The 15,330-nt window shown below is 45.4% G+C and overlaps 1 protein-coding gene across 1 annotated transcript in view; it reads left to right on the plus strand.

The window, feature by feature from the left end:
• The window catches only part of LOC148477383 (uncharacterized), a 269,499-nt gene that overhangs the window by 150,253 nt on the left and 103,916 nt on the right, over positions 1–15,330 (plus strand). The window contains exons 5-7 of the mRNA XM_088456795.1: positions 1,941–1,990; positions 13,336–13,663; positions 13,810–13,989. Of these exons, the coding sequence (XP_088312921.1) occupies positions 1,941–1,990; positions 13,336–13,663; positions 13,810–13,989 (558 nt within the window). The remainder of the gene's footprint in view (positions 1–1,940; positions 1,991–13,335; positions 13,664–13,809; positions 13,990–15,330) is intronic.

A 15,330-nucleotide genomic window follows, 5' to 3' on the forward strand; every position in this document is an offset into this window, starting at 1 on the left:
GGTTGGCAAAATACAGGGTACAAGCAATGTAGATGTTTTTCCAAGCCTGTGGATGCCTACATGGACAGTAGAAGATGTGATTCATGCATAGGAGGTGAGTATGGAATTTTTATTTTAGGTACCCTATGGCTTACTACTGGAGAAGGGGACATGATTGGCTTCAGGTATACATAGGTGAGGATGTGAGATAGTGAGTGTTAGTGTGCATATGTGTGTTTTAATAAACTCGTACTGCCATGGTGTGTGTGTTCTGTGGTTCATTACGTATCTATTTTGCAGTGACACTATAGGTACCAGTGGGCCCGTAATGTCCCTTATGCTGGTTCTTGTGGTTCTCCAAATAACAGCATGCAGGGGAGGCTTGCTGGGACCTGTATTTCTACTGCAAAAGACAATAATTTTAACTCTTTCAAATACACTGCACACACGATCAACCCAGTAACCACTTGCCACGGGCAGGGCCGTAGAGAGTGCCGCCGGGCCCAGGTAAAGAGGGGGCGTGGCCTAATCATAGGAGACGTGGATATGCCCCCTTGAGAAAAAACAACAACACACATTTGCAGTGCTGGCGAGGGGGCACTATGAGCCCCATAGCCTGGCGCAAAGCAGGGGTGGGGTGCGATCAGTGTGATCTCTACCTCCCCTCAGGCATAGGAGATTGCTGTGACTGCCACTTAGCAGCCGTGAGCAATCTCCCACTAAATCCCAGCATATGCTTTGTGTGCTGGGCTGCTGCGAGGGAAAAAGGAGGGAGGGGGGGTGGCGGTGCCAGACCCGGGCCCCCGCCAGGCCCCTCATCCAGGGCCTAGGTAAATTGTAGCTGCTCCCCCCCTCTCGGTGACATGGCCACAGGTGTGGGATAGCCCCGGAATATCAGCCTAGGCCTGGGGTGCCCTTGAAAGAGGTACCACTTTATTGGTGGGATTCCTAGCTCCCCAGGGATCCCCAGCCTGGGCTGACTAGTGGTCAGGGGTAATGCTTTGGCCCGGGGTCCTGGTGAAAGAGTTCCCCTGGCTGTGGCATTTCTCCCCTGCTAGAAACTGTTAGGTGCTGGTTCCGAAAATTACCTCGAACCCTACACATTTTTTGCTTTGGTATTTCCAGAACGAGGACCGGATGAGAGCTCAGTGCTGGTTCCGCTTAATACAGGGGACCCCTATATCATTTGTCCCTGGTATATTGGCAACCAGGACTGGTTCTGAATAACCCAGTGCTGGTTGTGCTTAATACAGGCGACTCCTACATCGTTTTCCCCCTGTACTTAACACAACCAATACTGGGGCTCCAAAGCCCTGGGATGATTGTTCTTTTGGGAGGGGGCCACGTTGTTGTTTTTTTTTTACACAGGTTTACATATTTAGCACAGACGGATCTCACTGATCCCTCTGTACACCTGTGTATTTTCGCACATAGATGCATGTATCACGGATCTCCTTGATCCGTGCACACATCTGTTCGTTTGAATTAGTCAAAATTGAACGCTAAATACAAATGAAAATTACAAATGATTACGAATGATTACACCATCGAACAACACGAATGACTGCAACTCTGTAGCCTAGTAAATTCAGTAACCTGTTCGAAAAAACAAATATGAATACAGACGATGTCATCCAAGATTGATCTCAGACGACATCGAATAGAAATTAGTACGTTATTAAATTTACCCTTTACTCATAAGCTGTGTGACTACCTGATGCGCATCAATGGTACCGATGTTTATTCTTTGCATGTAGTCAGACAGAATGATAAAGCAGCAGTGAGCGTCTCTATGCTCGACTAAACTTTGGAAGGAATTAGCATATTTTAGCAATTGCGGCCCGTAAGAAATTGTAGATGTGTTTGCATTAGCATAAAATTTGGAATCAGGCCCCCCCCTTGTACTGTATCTACGTTGGCTAATTTGTCATTGTTATAACCTCTGACTTTCTCCATTAAAGGTGATCTGACAGAAAACTTAGAAAGGCATTTGGTAGAATATTCTAAGAAAGTAAGTACCTACAATATGTTTAGTTCTCTTGTGTATCTTTCTGTCCTACCTGCAGCTAACAAAGGACATGTTCTGGTGAATAGGGTACATAGGCCCTGATTCAGAGCTGGACGCTCTGACAGAGCGGTCGCTCTGAATCAGAGCCGTCCCTCTGAAATTAAGAGCGGCCTCCTGGCCGCTCGCATAGCTGTGAGTGACCATCCACAGCTATAGCGAGTGGCCAAAATGATGGTCGCGATGGTCAAGACCATCGCAACCATAGGGCTTGCGATGAGACTCTTGCGGTAGGGTCTCATTGCCGCAAGCCCTGGACTGGACTGCACTAGTGATGTCAGTGGGGCCAGCCCCAGACGGTAGGTGTTCCCATGGGAACGCCTACGTCTGGGCAGCCACGCCCCCGGCACACCCACCAAAGGGGCCATGCTGTCACTCACCATCGACAGCACGACCCCTTTGGTGAGAGACCCATAACGACGGCTTGGCCTTCGTTATTTGGGTCTCGCGCATGCGCTCGACGGATCCGCCTCCATCATGCCCATGCGCACTTGGCCAACATCGAACTGCTTGCGAACGCTCAGCGCTCGCGAGCGGGGCTGAATTAGGCCCATAGTACACACAGCATTAGCAGAGCAGTATGGTGATCAATTAGACTTTCCTCTACTCTCCAAACCCTCAATTGTTTCGTGAAAACTCACCTCTTCTGGCAGCTTGTCATACAATTCAGACCCAGCAACATATAAAAGGTAATGTACCCAATTACATCTTTTCTATACATTCCACACATACAGATGTGTCCTCACGCATTTAAGGGTTAATTTACTAAGAATCGAGTCTGATCGAGTTTGTTTTTTTTACACTCGATTAGCATTGCCGAAACTCGGGAGATCAGTTTTTAAACCCGGAAATTTACTAAGAAGCGAGTTTAGCTGGAAGTGAGTTGGCCGATGGTGAAGCAGATCGAGATTTCTCCCCCAAGTATCAAGTTTAGACCCATATTCAATTAGATGCAAAAAGCTGTAATCGGCAAAAAAGTATCGTCAATCGCGGTTTTTCGCCTGGTCAGAACTTATCGCCAAATTAAATTCAAGACGCCTTTCGCCTAGGTGGAAAGTCAATGCAATGTAATAGGCAAAAAATATTCGCCTATGAAAAGCAGACGAAAAGAAGTGCATTTTTTTTATTTTTCGGGTTCAAACATGGGGAAACCACTCAGAACCCAAAGGACAACTGTGTCAAAAAAATTCTAAAAAAACCCTAAGAATACCCCAAAAAAGTACTTTCATTTTGGGGGTTGAAAAAGCACAAAGTGGGAGTACAAGCATAACATCTAGTGAAATAGTCTTCTTGGGGGTCTGCAAGGATGGGTCAGGTGTTTTTAGGATTGCAGGTGCATGCAACAGATGCATTTTTCAAGTTTTTTTAAACTTCACTTTAGAGACTTTAAAATATACTAGCCCCCATTTTCATGTACCCCAAATTTGACAAGACTACTTATTTTTACCATAAAATACTGCTTAATGCCATTCTTCACCACTTTTACAAAGATGGTAATTACAAGGATTTTAAATATCTTCAGTACCCCAAACAGCTTTATTAGGGCTATTGGAACATATCTACATTGATCCCCAATGTTAGTGCAACTGTTTGTGGGGTTCAGACTCATTTTCCCAGTTCTGATAGTACTTTCCGCCTGTTACGCATTTGCCACTTTGCGTTTTCGCCTGGTTTGGAATTGAATAGGGCGAATAGCGGGGGCGCGCATAATAAGTTTCCGTGTCCAAAACACATGATGGAGGCAAGACGTCGGACATGCAAAACTTTTTTGCGGAGGCAAAGCTAATTGAATACGGGCCTTAGATGAGAATACTCACCGAGATTGCAGTGTCTTCTCTCTGCCTAACTCACGAACAAGCAGTTTGTAGATATCAGTGAGATATGTGAAGGCTGCTTGTGTGGTCTACCTGTTAATTTTTATTAAATCTTTAATAAAAATTATGTAGGGTCCCCCCACCCTGAAAGCAGAACAGGTCCCGGACTTGTCAACCAGTCCTGGTTCTTAAAATTATAGGGAACAAGACAAGTAGGGCTCCACCGTAATTTAGAACCAGCACCTGGCTGCAGGGCCAGTGCTGGTTTTAAATTTAGGGGGGAAAAATGCATAGGGGTCCCCCTATTTTTAAAATCAGCACTGGGCTCAAACCATCTGGGGTATAATGCCACAGCCAGGAGACCCTATCACCAGGGCTCCATGGCCAAAGCATTAACACCCCAAGCTGGTCATCCCAAGCAAAGGAACTCAGGGAGGTGAGGACCCCCCAAATAAGGGTCTCCCCTCTCCAGAAACCCCAGGCTTGGGCTGAAGCCCGGAACTCTTTCCTGCACCTCTGGGCTGTGGGTACGGGGGTAATGTGTAAAATAATTGAAAACTATTGTATGTTACAGTGGAACTACAGGTGCCAGCATGCCTACCCTTTGGCACTTGAGGTACTACAAGTGCCAGCAGGCGGCCGGCACCCCTACCCCCACTGTAAAATAAATTGTTAAAAAAAAGACAGAACACACACTGTCTAAAGTAAAACTTTATTACACACCTAGCTATCCCATTCACACATTCTTATCTGCTTCCAGATGTTCACGTCCCCTTTTCTAGTAGAATCCATTTGGAGTACCAGAAATAAAGATCTGATACTCACGTCCATCCTTGCGCTGCTCTCCGTAGCATCCAGGGGTCTTGGCAACATAACAAACCGAGTAACCAAACCCATATGGACAAGTATTTTAATGTGTTGTCACACATACCAATACTTTGCGAATGCCAGGTGACGGGCCTCCTTGGGCAGAGCCGGGCATAGGCATTATAAGCACAAATGCCTAGGGGTGACTTAAATGCCTAGGGGCATTCCAGGGCTCTGACGCTGCCCTCTCCCACTGCTGCCGCGATCGGAGATCAGCGCCGATCTGGCAGCACCGCGGTCAGGTGACTGTGACCGTGTCACGTGTGTATGGTCAGAAGCTCATTCTGGCTACACTACAGGAGGAGACAAGAAGGCCGTGGCCACTCCGCCCATGGGTCGTTGCGGCTTTGCGGAGCAGAGACTTGAGTTACAACTCACAGCTCCGCTCTGCCTCCATATTAGTCGCCCAGCACAGTGCAAAGCATTGGACCAGGTGGCATCTACTTCAGCAGCAGCTTTAGCTGCATCAAGACAGAAGAGACCCTGCTCACTCTAGGAGGTATTGGGTACTTGCAGAGAAGGGGCGATGGAGCTGTGCACTGATTGGGGGCAGAGAGGGGTCTTGGCCTTTACTGCAGTGTGAGGAAACAGAGCCCGCTACACATGGGAGACCAGACCCTCCATACTCCGTCCTAGCACACTGAGGATAAGGTGAGAGCTGGTGGTTTGGAGTACACCGGGAAACGGTATTCCCCTACGTGCTGCCAATAACATTGGGGGATGAGGTGAGAACAAGGACTACCTGCCACATTGGGAGATTTAAACCCCACACATACTGTCGCTAACCTGGAGAGGTTGTGAAAACTGACTTCATACACGTTGTTTGCTGGATTGATGAGCATGTAGTCATCTTGATTAGCACTACACTGACCCCGAGTGAGAATGCGGGGCTGAGTACTTGATATATAAATGGAAAACTTTTTAATACTATATATTACTCCCCACTTATTTAAGCATCGTCTCACCTACCACCTACTCAGGCATCACCTGTTTGTTTTTATCAGTTGGATGTCCCCTTGGTTCTTTTGTCTTTTTCACACTGCAGTCTGGATCACAACGAATAGACGGCTACTGAAATTGTGGTGTTCATAACCGCTAACTTACATGAAGAATAGCAACTTTGTCTCTATTTGTTTCAGCCCCACAATATTGGATACAGACTAACCTATTTGTTGAACTGTTATATCATTAATTGTGGGACAGAGGGCCTGATTCAGACCCGCTCACGAGCGCATAGCGCTCGCAAGCTGGTCGATGGCCGGGCAGTGCGCTCGCCCCGAGCGAGAAATCACTTGCTCTGGGGCTCGCTAAAAGACGGGGCAGCTGTCGATGTTGATCGACAGCTTGCCCCATTTTGTAGGCGGGGAGGGGGGGTGGCTGCAGAAACTGAGGCGTTCCCGAAGAAATGCCTGCCATTTGTGGGCGGCCCTACTGACATCACACGTGATGTCAGTAGTGAACTTCCTACACTATTAGAGCAGGAAGTTCACTGGGGCTTGTGATGAACGAGACAGTACCACAAGAGTCTCATCGCAAGCCCGATGGTCGCAATAATCGCAACCATCGCCAGGCTGCCCGCTAAAGGTGTGGGTGGTCACCCACATCTTAGCGAGCGGCCTGGAGGCCGGGGTTAAAAAAAAAAATGGCCCGCCCTGATTCAGAGCGAGCGCTCTGAATCAGGACCAGAGAACATTCCACGGATTTTGATATTTCCAATCAGTGTATCTTTATTTGTTTGTTTATTCTTGTTTTTTATACAGTTTTCTTTATACAGCTGATTTTATGCAATTATCAATAAATTGGATTATTAATTTTGATGGCATAACTGATTTCATTATCATCATTATAATTTTCATTGATCTTTGGTGTTCACAGTGCTGTTAATATTTTTCTTTTTTCTTTATCATTTTGGTTGGCGACCTCTAACAGCAGCGCGATACCTCGATTTTGTATTTACATTTGTCTATATTAGATATCCAGTTGTTCTGCAACTTGGCTATATTATTTCCTTTTTTTATTGTCTAGTGTGTACCCGGTTTAAGATTGGTGGTGGAATTATCTGCTAGGGGGCACCAGTCAAAATTTTGCCTAGGGCACCAATTTGGCTAGAGCTGGCTCTGTCCTTGGGAAATCCCACGGCTCGCCAGCCATGGGAACTGAGGTGAGTATCAGATCTTTATTCCAGGTACTCCAAACAGATTCTACTAGAGAAGGGGCATGAACATCTGGCAGCAGATAAGTATGTGTGAATGTGATAGTTAGGTGTGTAATAAAGTTTTACTGTATATGGTGTGTGTGTTCTGTTTTTATTAACTATTTATTTTACAGTGTTTGGTATAGGTGCCGGCCGCCTGCTGGCATTTGTAATTACACAAGTGTAAAGGGCAGGCATGCTGGCACCTGTAGTTTCACTGTAAAATCCAATAGTTTTCAACTATTTTACACATTATTACCCATGTACCCACAGCCCAGGGGTGTGGGGAAGATCCCCAGACTTCAGCTCAAGCCTGGGGCTTCAGGAGAGGGGAGACCCCTTTTTTGAGGGGTCCCCACCTTCCCTGAGATCACTGGCTTGGGCTGATCAGCTTGGGGTGTTAATGCTTTGGCCATGGAGCCCTGGTGATAGGGTCTCCTGGCTGTGGCATTACACACCAGTTGGTTTGAATCTGGAGCTGGTTTTAAATATAGGGGGACCCCTATGCATTTTTCCCCGCTATAGTTAAAACCAGGACTGGCCCTGCAGCCAGGTGCTGGTTCCTAAATTATGGTGGAACCTTACTAGTTTTGTTCCCCGTAATTTTAGCAACCAGGACTGGCTAATCAGTCCGGGGCTGGTTATGTCTTTTGAGGGGGAACCCCACATCATTTTTCTAAATAAAAACACATTAACTTAAGTACACATGCAGAAACATTCACAAATCACACTGATCTGTGTGTGTTTCTGGCAAACTCGCAGCTCAGGAGGTGGAGTGTTTGAAACTTCAATTTCTCTGCGAGTTTGCTTCAATCTCACCTGAGATGGTAATCTTGATTTTTAGTACGAGGATTGTTCAAAAAGTAATGCCTAAATGCTCACAACTCAAATTTATTATAGATACAGATTTGAAAATTTGCAGTAAAATAGTTTAAAGTCTTAGTAACAGAATGACTCTACTCAAAAAATTCACCATCTGCCCTCGAACATTTTCTCCACCTCTCAACCCAAGCTGTGAATCCATTTTGGAAAAATTCCAGTGGTTGGTGTTTGACCAAGGAACGTATGGCGTTTTTAACAACTTCTATGTCTTCAAAATGTTGACCCCAGAAACAGTATTTGAGAGGGCCATACAGATGAAAGTCAGAAGGGGCCAAATCAGGACTGTATAGTGAATGTGGCATTATTGCCACCCCATGTGAGGTCTGGCATTGTCGTGGTGTAAGATGACATTTGACAGTGGAATTGTTGACCTTTTTTTGCGGATGGCTTCTTAAGTGTAATAATGTATCGATCACTGTTGATTGATTGGTTTAGTTCCACAAAATCGATGAGAATAACAACTCGGCAATCCCATAAGAATGTGGCCATGACTTTGTTTACAGATTGCTGTGATTTAAACTTTTTTGGCCTAGGTGAACTTGGGTGTTTCCATTGCTTTGATTGGGCCTTTGTTTCTTGGTCATAAAGGAATACCCAGGTCTCATCTCCTGTAATGACATTTTCCAAAAACATCTCAGTGTTGGCTTCAAATTTGGTCAAAACGTCATTGCACCCTCTGGTCCTTATGATCCCTGGTTAATTGCTTTGGAACCAATTTAGCACACACTTTACGATATCCCAAATCATTGATTAGTGTTTTTACAGCACCATGGCTACATTCAAGTTCATCACTGACATCTCTGATGGTCACGCGACGGTCTTTCTGAATCATGGCATCGACTTTGTGTCGGTTCTCTGCTGTCATTGCAGTTGATGGTCTGCCACCACGAGGTTTGTCTCACATGGACAATTCTTCCAATTTAAAACGCCTCATCCACCTTCTGACATTGCTATAGTCAATTGTACACTCGCCATACACTTTTTTAAGTCTTCTGTGGATTTCTGTAGCACTGCAGTCTTCTTTTTCCAGAAATTCAATGATGGCTCTTTGTTTCATCTTGGATTCCATGCTATTTCTTGGACTAACTATACAAAAATACATATATAGCTAGCAGACATACTAAAGTACAAACTGACAAAGTTTCAAGTAAATATTACATATTATTTCAGAGTTATGAGCATTTAGGCATTACTTTTTGAACAACCCTCTTATATTTGCAAGGTGCATCTTTTTCATGAAAAGTACTTCCGAGTTTGCCTGATGGTGAGTTATTTCGTGTTTGCGATCTCACCCGAGTTTTATGAGTGAGAAGAGAAAAATCTCTCTAAGTCACCTGAGTTTGTCTTTAGTACATTTGCGAGATGAAATAAATGCCCAAACTCACCCGAGATTGTCATCTCGACCAAACTCGAATCTTAGTAAATTTTACCCCCTAGCAACAATGCGCAATGCAGCGTGAGTTGCCTGGCAAATGTGAGATGCCTGTGCAACTCTGCTTTTTTGCCAAATATGCATCTTAGTCGCAATGCGATGGGACTAGGACACACAAGGAAACTGAACTGATGAAGTTGATATGTGACACAACTAAGACTGCACAACAGAACTAGTTGTGGAGAAGAGCTGCAGCTGCTGCATTGTGGCACTTTGTAAACAGATTCAGAGACTCATTTTTGGGACTCTCGGCACTAGCAGAGTCACACGGGACCTGGTGCACCAAGTGAGGCTGTTTGGTGCGACTTCAGCAATGATATGTGAGGATACATCTGTATATTTACATTTATTCTCTTTCTTCACTTTCTCATCGCGAGAGCTCTGCTATGCCGCAATGCGTGACCATGTGTGCGTGCATCATGGCAGCGATGAGGGAGGTTCGATCTGTATTATTCTGACTATATACATACAGATTAGCAAAATATAAAAACCTGTAAATATTGTACATGTGTGTTTGTGACCAGTGCTTGAAATAATCCTGCTAAAATTAAGCTAGTAGCCCCTTAATATTTCCATATAACACTATTTATAATTCCAACTGCATTCAATCTTATTTCTTCACTCTATTTCTATATTTTATTTATTATATAGTAATTATTATCTTAAATATACTAAAACTATGGTTGAAGGCTTCATTACTGGAAATTTGTTATCTTATGGATAAGGGCCAGCTCAAGGGCTGCTACAGTGGAGCATTAGGAAGGGTGCGTCACCCCATATGGTTTGCAGAGTGGCTTCCACTGGGACCTGCATCCTCCATAGCCTTGCCCAGGTAGTGCTGGCCATTTCATGTCACATGCTGGGCCAGAGCCCTGGGTTAAAATAGACAAAAACTAGCGTGGAAGAGCCAGAGAAAAGGCACCCTAACTATTGTATTGGGCCAATTCCCCGAACCCCAGATGCCGGGATCGGGCCATCAGTGAAATCCAACATGTTGGATTTCACTAATTTGCCGATCACTATCAAAATATGAGTTTAATACTGTAAGCAAATCAGAGATTTTTCACATGAAGGATTTCACAGATTCCCAGATGGATCATCGATGTCCACCGATCTGCATTTCTGACCGGTGGATCAGTGTTTCTGGTCGGATCGGGGAATCTGTGAAAAGGTCGCCTCATGTATTGGGCTCTTTAGAAGCAGCTACTTGTGTGGGGAGCACCTGTATCACATCAGCTGTAATTTTCATCATTATAAATAGTGCATTGGATTCCTTCTGTTCTATGCTAGGTGATGTCCAAGTACAGGAACGTATCTATAATGGGTGCAGGGTGTGCAGTGTACATGGGCCCCTCACCCGCGCACGCAGGGGGGGGTTTCCGAGTACCTAGAAATCCCCCCTGCCCGCCACTCCATCGCAGCCTAGCTTAACAATATTTTTTTTTTTGTGTAAAACATGCGAGCCCGACAACTGTCCCTGGCTGAGCTGCCTGTAGGGGGAGCTGCAGCGTTTGCGCACAGCTCCTCCCGGGTAGTTCCCATAGGGCACAGCACACCGGCATTGTTGGAGGCCGAGTCATCGGAGCCTGCTGCTTGACAGTGACCAGCGCTCTCTCCCAGAGCCACACCACAGGTGGGTGTAATGTTTTACATGTGGGGGGAGGGTGATCTTTGTCAGTGTGCCAGTCTGTGTGTGTATGGGCTTTGTCAGTGTGTGTGTGTATAGGCTTTGTCTGTGTGTGTGTGTCAGACTCTGTGTGTGTGTGTGTATAGGCTTCGTCAGTGTGTATGTGTGTATAGGCTTTGTCAGTGTGTGTCAGTCTCTGTGTGTGTGTTTGTATAGGCGTTTTCAGTGTGTGTCAGTCTCTGTGTGTATAGGCTTTTTTCAGTGTGTGTATAGGCTTTGTCAGTGTGTGTCAGTCTCTGTGTGTGTGTATAGGCTTTGTCAGCGTGTGGGTGTGTGTGTATAGGCTTCGTCAGTGTGTGTGTATAGGCTTTGTCAGCGTGTGTGTGTATAGGCTTTGTCAGTGTGTGTGTGTGTGTATAGGCTTCGTCAGTGTGTGTGTATAGGCTTTGTCAGCGTGTGTGTGTGTGTATAGGCTTTGTCAGTGTGTGGGTGTGTGTGTATAGGCTTCGTCAGTGTGTGTGTATAGGCTTTGTCAGTGTGTGTGTGTGTGTATAGGCTTTGTCAGTGTGTGGGTGTGTGTGTATAGGCTTTGTCAGTGTGTGTGTGTGTGTATAGGCTTTGTCAGCATGTAGGTGTGTGTATAGGCTTTGTCAGTGTGTGTGTATGTGTATAGGCTTTGTCAGTGTGTGTGTGTGTATTGTCAATTAAATTTAAGGCAAAATCATTATTCATTTCTGCAGATCACTGTTGCTTGTTTCTATGTAGTGTGTGTATAGGCTTTGTCAGTGCAGTGTCTGTCAGTGTGTGTGTATAGGCTTTGTCAGTGCAGTGTCTGTCAGACACTGCACTGACAAAGCCTATACACACACTACATAGAAACAAGCAACAGTGATCTGCAGAAATGAATAATGATTTTGCCTTAAATTTAAATGACAAACACACACACTGACAGAGCCTATACACACACACACACACACTGACAAAGCCTATACACACACACCCACATGCTGACAAAGCCTATACACACACACACTGACACACATATACACTGACAAAGCCTAGACACACAGACACTGCACTGACAAAGCCTATACACACACACAGAGACTGACACACACTGACAGACACTGCACTGACAAAGCCTATACACACACTGTCAGATTGTGTCAGTCTCTGTGTGTGTGTATAGGCTTTGTCAGTGCAGTGTCTGTGTGTCTAGGCTTTGTCAGTGTATATGTGTGTCAGTGTGTGTATATGCTTTGTCAGTGCAGTGTGTGTGTCAGTGTGTCTGTGTCAGTGCAGTCTGTGTCAGTTTGTGCATCTGTGTGTCTGTGTCAGTGCAGTCTGTGTCAGTGTGTGCGTCTGTGTGCGTGTATATGTCACTATGTATGTTTGCGGTGCCGCCTTTTTATTTCTTCAAGGAGCTGAAAAGCTCCATATAAATATAGTCAAGTAGACTCCAAATAAAAAAGTTCAACACCCGGGGTGCAGATCCTAAGAACTAAGCAGACCGCTCAGTCTTGAACATACAATCACATGCAGGCAGCGCTCCTCATGTACTCAATAATCCAAGCTTGCTAATCCATTACTGTGCAACGTTTCAGATGCAATTATTACATATTTCATCAAGGCATTGATGAAATATGTAATAAATTCATCTGAAACGTTGCACAGTAATGGATTAACAAACTTGGATTATTGAGTATTGATTATTGAGTACCCGAGGAGCGCTGCCTGTATGTGGTTAGATTTTTTGCCATTGCTTTTGTAACCAAGTATTGGAAACCCCCCCTTTCAAAATCCTGTGTTTGCCACTGCCCCTGGGTCCAAGGGTGCCTCACTGCACCCATTTATTTAATGGTTACCTCTCCAGAGTCCCGCGTTAGCTGTAGCATTTACAATTACTAAATTTTAATGAACAATCACATTCTTATTTTTGTCCTGCAATGACAATAGCAGTCACCACAGAGTAGGCTCATAGAAACAAAATAAATCAGTCAGCCCTGTGCTTTAAATACAAGTATTGTATGGAAACATCTACTGTACCTTACCTAAATCCAAGAAGTTCACCAAGTTATTATGCTACTAGGTCCTTCATTCTCCAGTTGTGAAATATTTTCTTTGTTTCTGCGGTAATAGGCATGTATACCAAACACATGCAATGGGGGTTGGATGCAGCAGAGATGCTAAAACATGCTAACGCTTCAGGAGGCGTCTAAAGGTAAAAGACGCCCACTGCCGGCACTGCAGATCCGAGTGCTGCAACCTAAGACACAGCATCAGATCACCACCGGGACATTCAGCCATCTGAGTATGCCTTAGCAATGTCCTAGCAATCGCATCTTCAGCACCAAACAGAAAAGTGGTGGTTAAAAATGTTTTCATGATAATTATGTATCTTCTGGGAATGTTTTCACTTTCTTGTTTTACTTTTCAGTCACATTAATTATTTTCTCAAATATATTTTACTTTTAGTTCTCATTTCCTTCATTTTCAATTGATCCATTGCCAATGCTTTCAACCACAAAGCCTACTAGACCTCGCATCTCAGTCGGCATCTTCTCGAGGTCTGCAGAAGACAATTACATGTGGTTATTCAGAGAGCTGAGGAACACTGACAAGCTGAGGCTGGAGAACGTCCGTAGGGTCTATATCTCTAATAATCACAGAGCGTTTTATTCTGAGCTGCCAAAGTGCACGTTTGCTATTCTGTATCACACAAAGAAGCAAGGACGCATTAACGTCACCAATGTCACTGATTCCTTGTACGACACTGAGCTCAAGGAGCTGTCTCAGAGACATGGTGAGTTCCTTCTTTTAGTTTTGCCATATAATACAATGAGGATAATACGAAGGTTGTCATCATGCTAGAACCAGATGCCGGTTTCTCATGTAGCTCACACATATGAATCGGAGGCTTAGTGACGTCTGTTTATCTTCTGGTTACAGGGAGGGACAATGTGATTGTGGTGGTGGATGACCTTCAGGACAGCAGCCCGGCTGAGAGGGACAGGATACTGAGTACCCAGCCCAGCATTGGTACACTGGCCAGAGATCTGTTCTTGTTTAATGAGAAATATAAGACTACAGAGAGCCTGGGAAAAATAAAGGAAATTATACAAAAGAGCGGTAAGTGCAGGGGCGGATTGGGAAATGAAAGTGGCCCTGGAAAAATGTGTCAGTGTTCCAGTGTGCGCGCGCCCCAAAAAATGGGCGTGGCCTCGTGGAAATGTGTGGCCTAATGTGAAAAGCCATGCCCACAAGCAACTCCCCCTGTTTCAGTCATGCTGGGGGCATGCCCACTGCTCCAGGAGCTGATGGGCTTGTCCACAGTCCTTCTCTCCAGTGAATAACCACAGCAAGCATGTGAATGAGCATTTTCTTACCTATATGATTTCTCTGCAACAGAGAACCTCTGAACAAATTGATCCTCCCTGGACAGGCAGTGTCTTGAGTTGGTATTTACTATTCATGCACGAGATCCCATGGTCTGGAAGTCGCCTGTATGTGTTGCAATAAAACCAATGTCATTATCCAGATAATAAATGTGGGCTTCCCATATCAAACAAATTTATATTAATAAAATATATTTGCTAATTTGGTACCATTTGCATCAGTAATATGATTTAATTAGAATTGTTATCTTACTGATGATTACTGTCCCCCAGTTGTTTCTTCTAATAGTACCAGCGGTCCTACCATCCTCTACCATGTATCACACAGGACACACACTATAATGCATCACTATATACAATATATGACAGGAGGCCCCTCTATATACACCATGTACAATGTCTGAGATGGGACAGGACAATACAAAGCTGGGAAGAGGTTCTGCAGGAGCTGAGACTCAAGACCTCCCCCCCTTCCACGGTTATACCTTTCGGAAAAGAAAGACGCTGATGGGCTGGAGAGAAAGAGGCTGAAGGGCAAGAGAGTATGACACTGAGGGGCAGGAGAGTATGACACTGAGGGGCAGGAGAGTATGACACTGAGGGGTAGGAGAGTATGACACTGAGGGGCAGGAGAGTATGACACTGAGGGGCAGGAGAGTGTGACACTGAGGGGCAGGAGAGTATGACACTGAGGGGCAGGAGAGTATGACACTGAGGGGCAGGAGAGTGTGACACTGAGGGGCAGGAGAGTGTGACACTGAGGGGCAGTGGAGTGTGACACTGAGGGGCAGGGGAGTGTGACACTGAGGGGCAGGGGAGTGTGACACTGAGGGGCAGGAGAGTGTGACACTGAGGGGCAGGAGAGTGTGACACTGAGGGTCAGGAGAGTGTGACACTGAGGGGCAGGAGAGTGTGACACTGAGGGTCAGGAGAGTGTGACACTGAGGGGCAGGGGAGTGTGACACTGAGGGGCAGGAGAGTGTGACACTGAGGGCAGGAGAGTGTGACACTGAGGGGCAGGGGAGTGTGACACTGAGGGGCAGGAGAGTGTGACACTGAGGGGCAGGAGAGTGTG

The sequence above is a fragment of the Taudactylus pleione genome, unplaced genomic scaffold, assembly GCF_031769625.1.
Source record: "Taudactylus pleione unplaced genomic scaffold, aTauple2 ptg000720l, whole genome shotgun sequence".
NCBI classification, from domain to species: domain Eukaryota; kingdom Metazoa; phylum Chordata; class Amphibia; order Anura; family Myobatrachidae; genus Taudactylus; species Taudactylus pleione.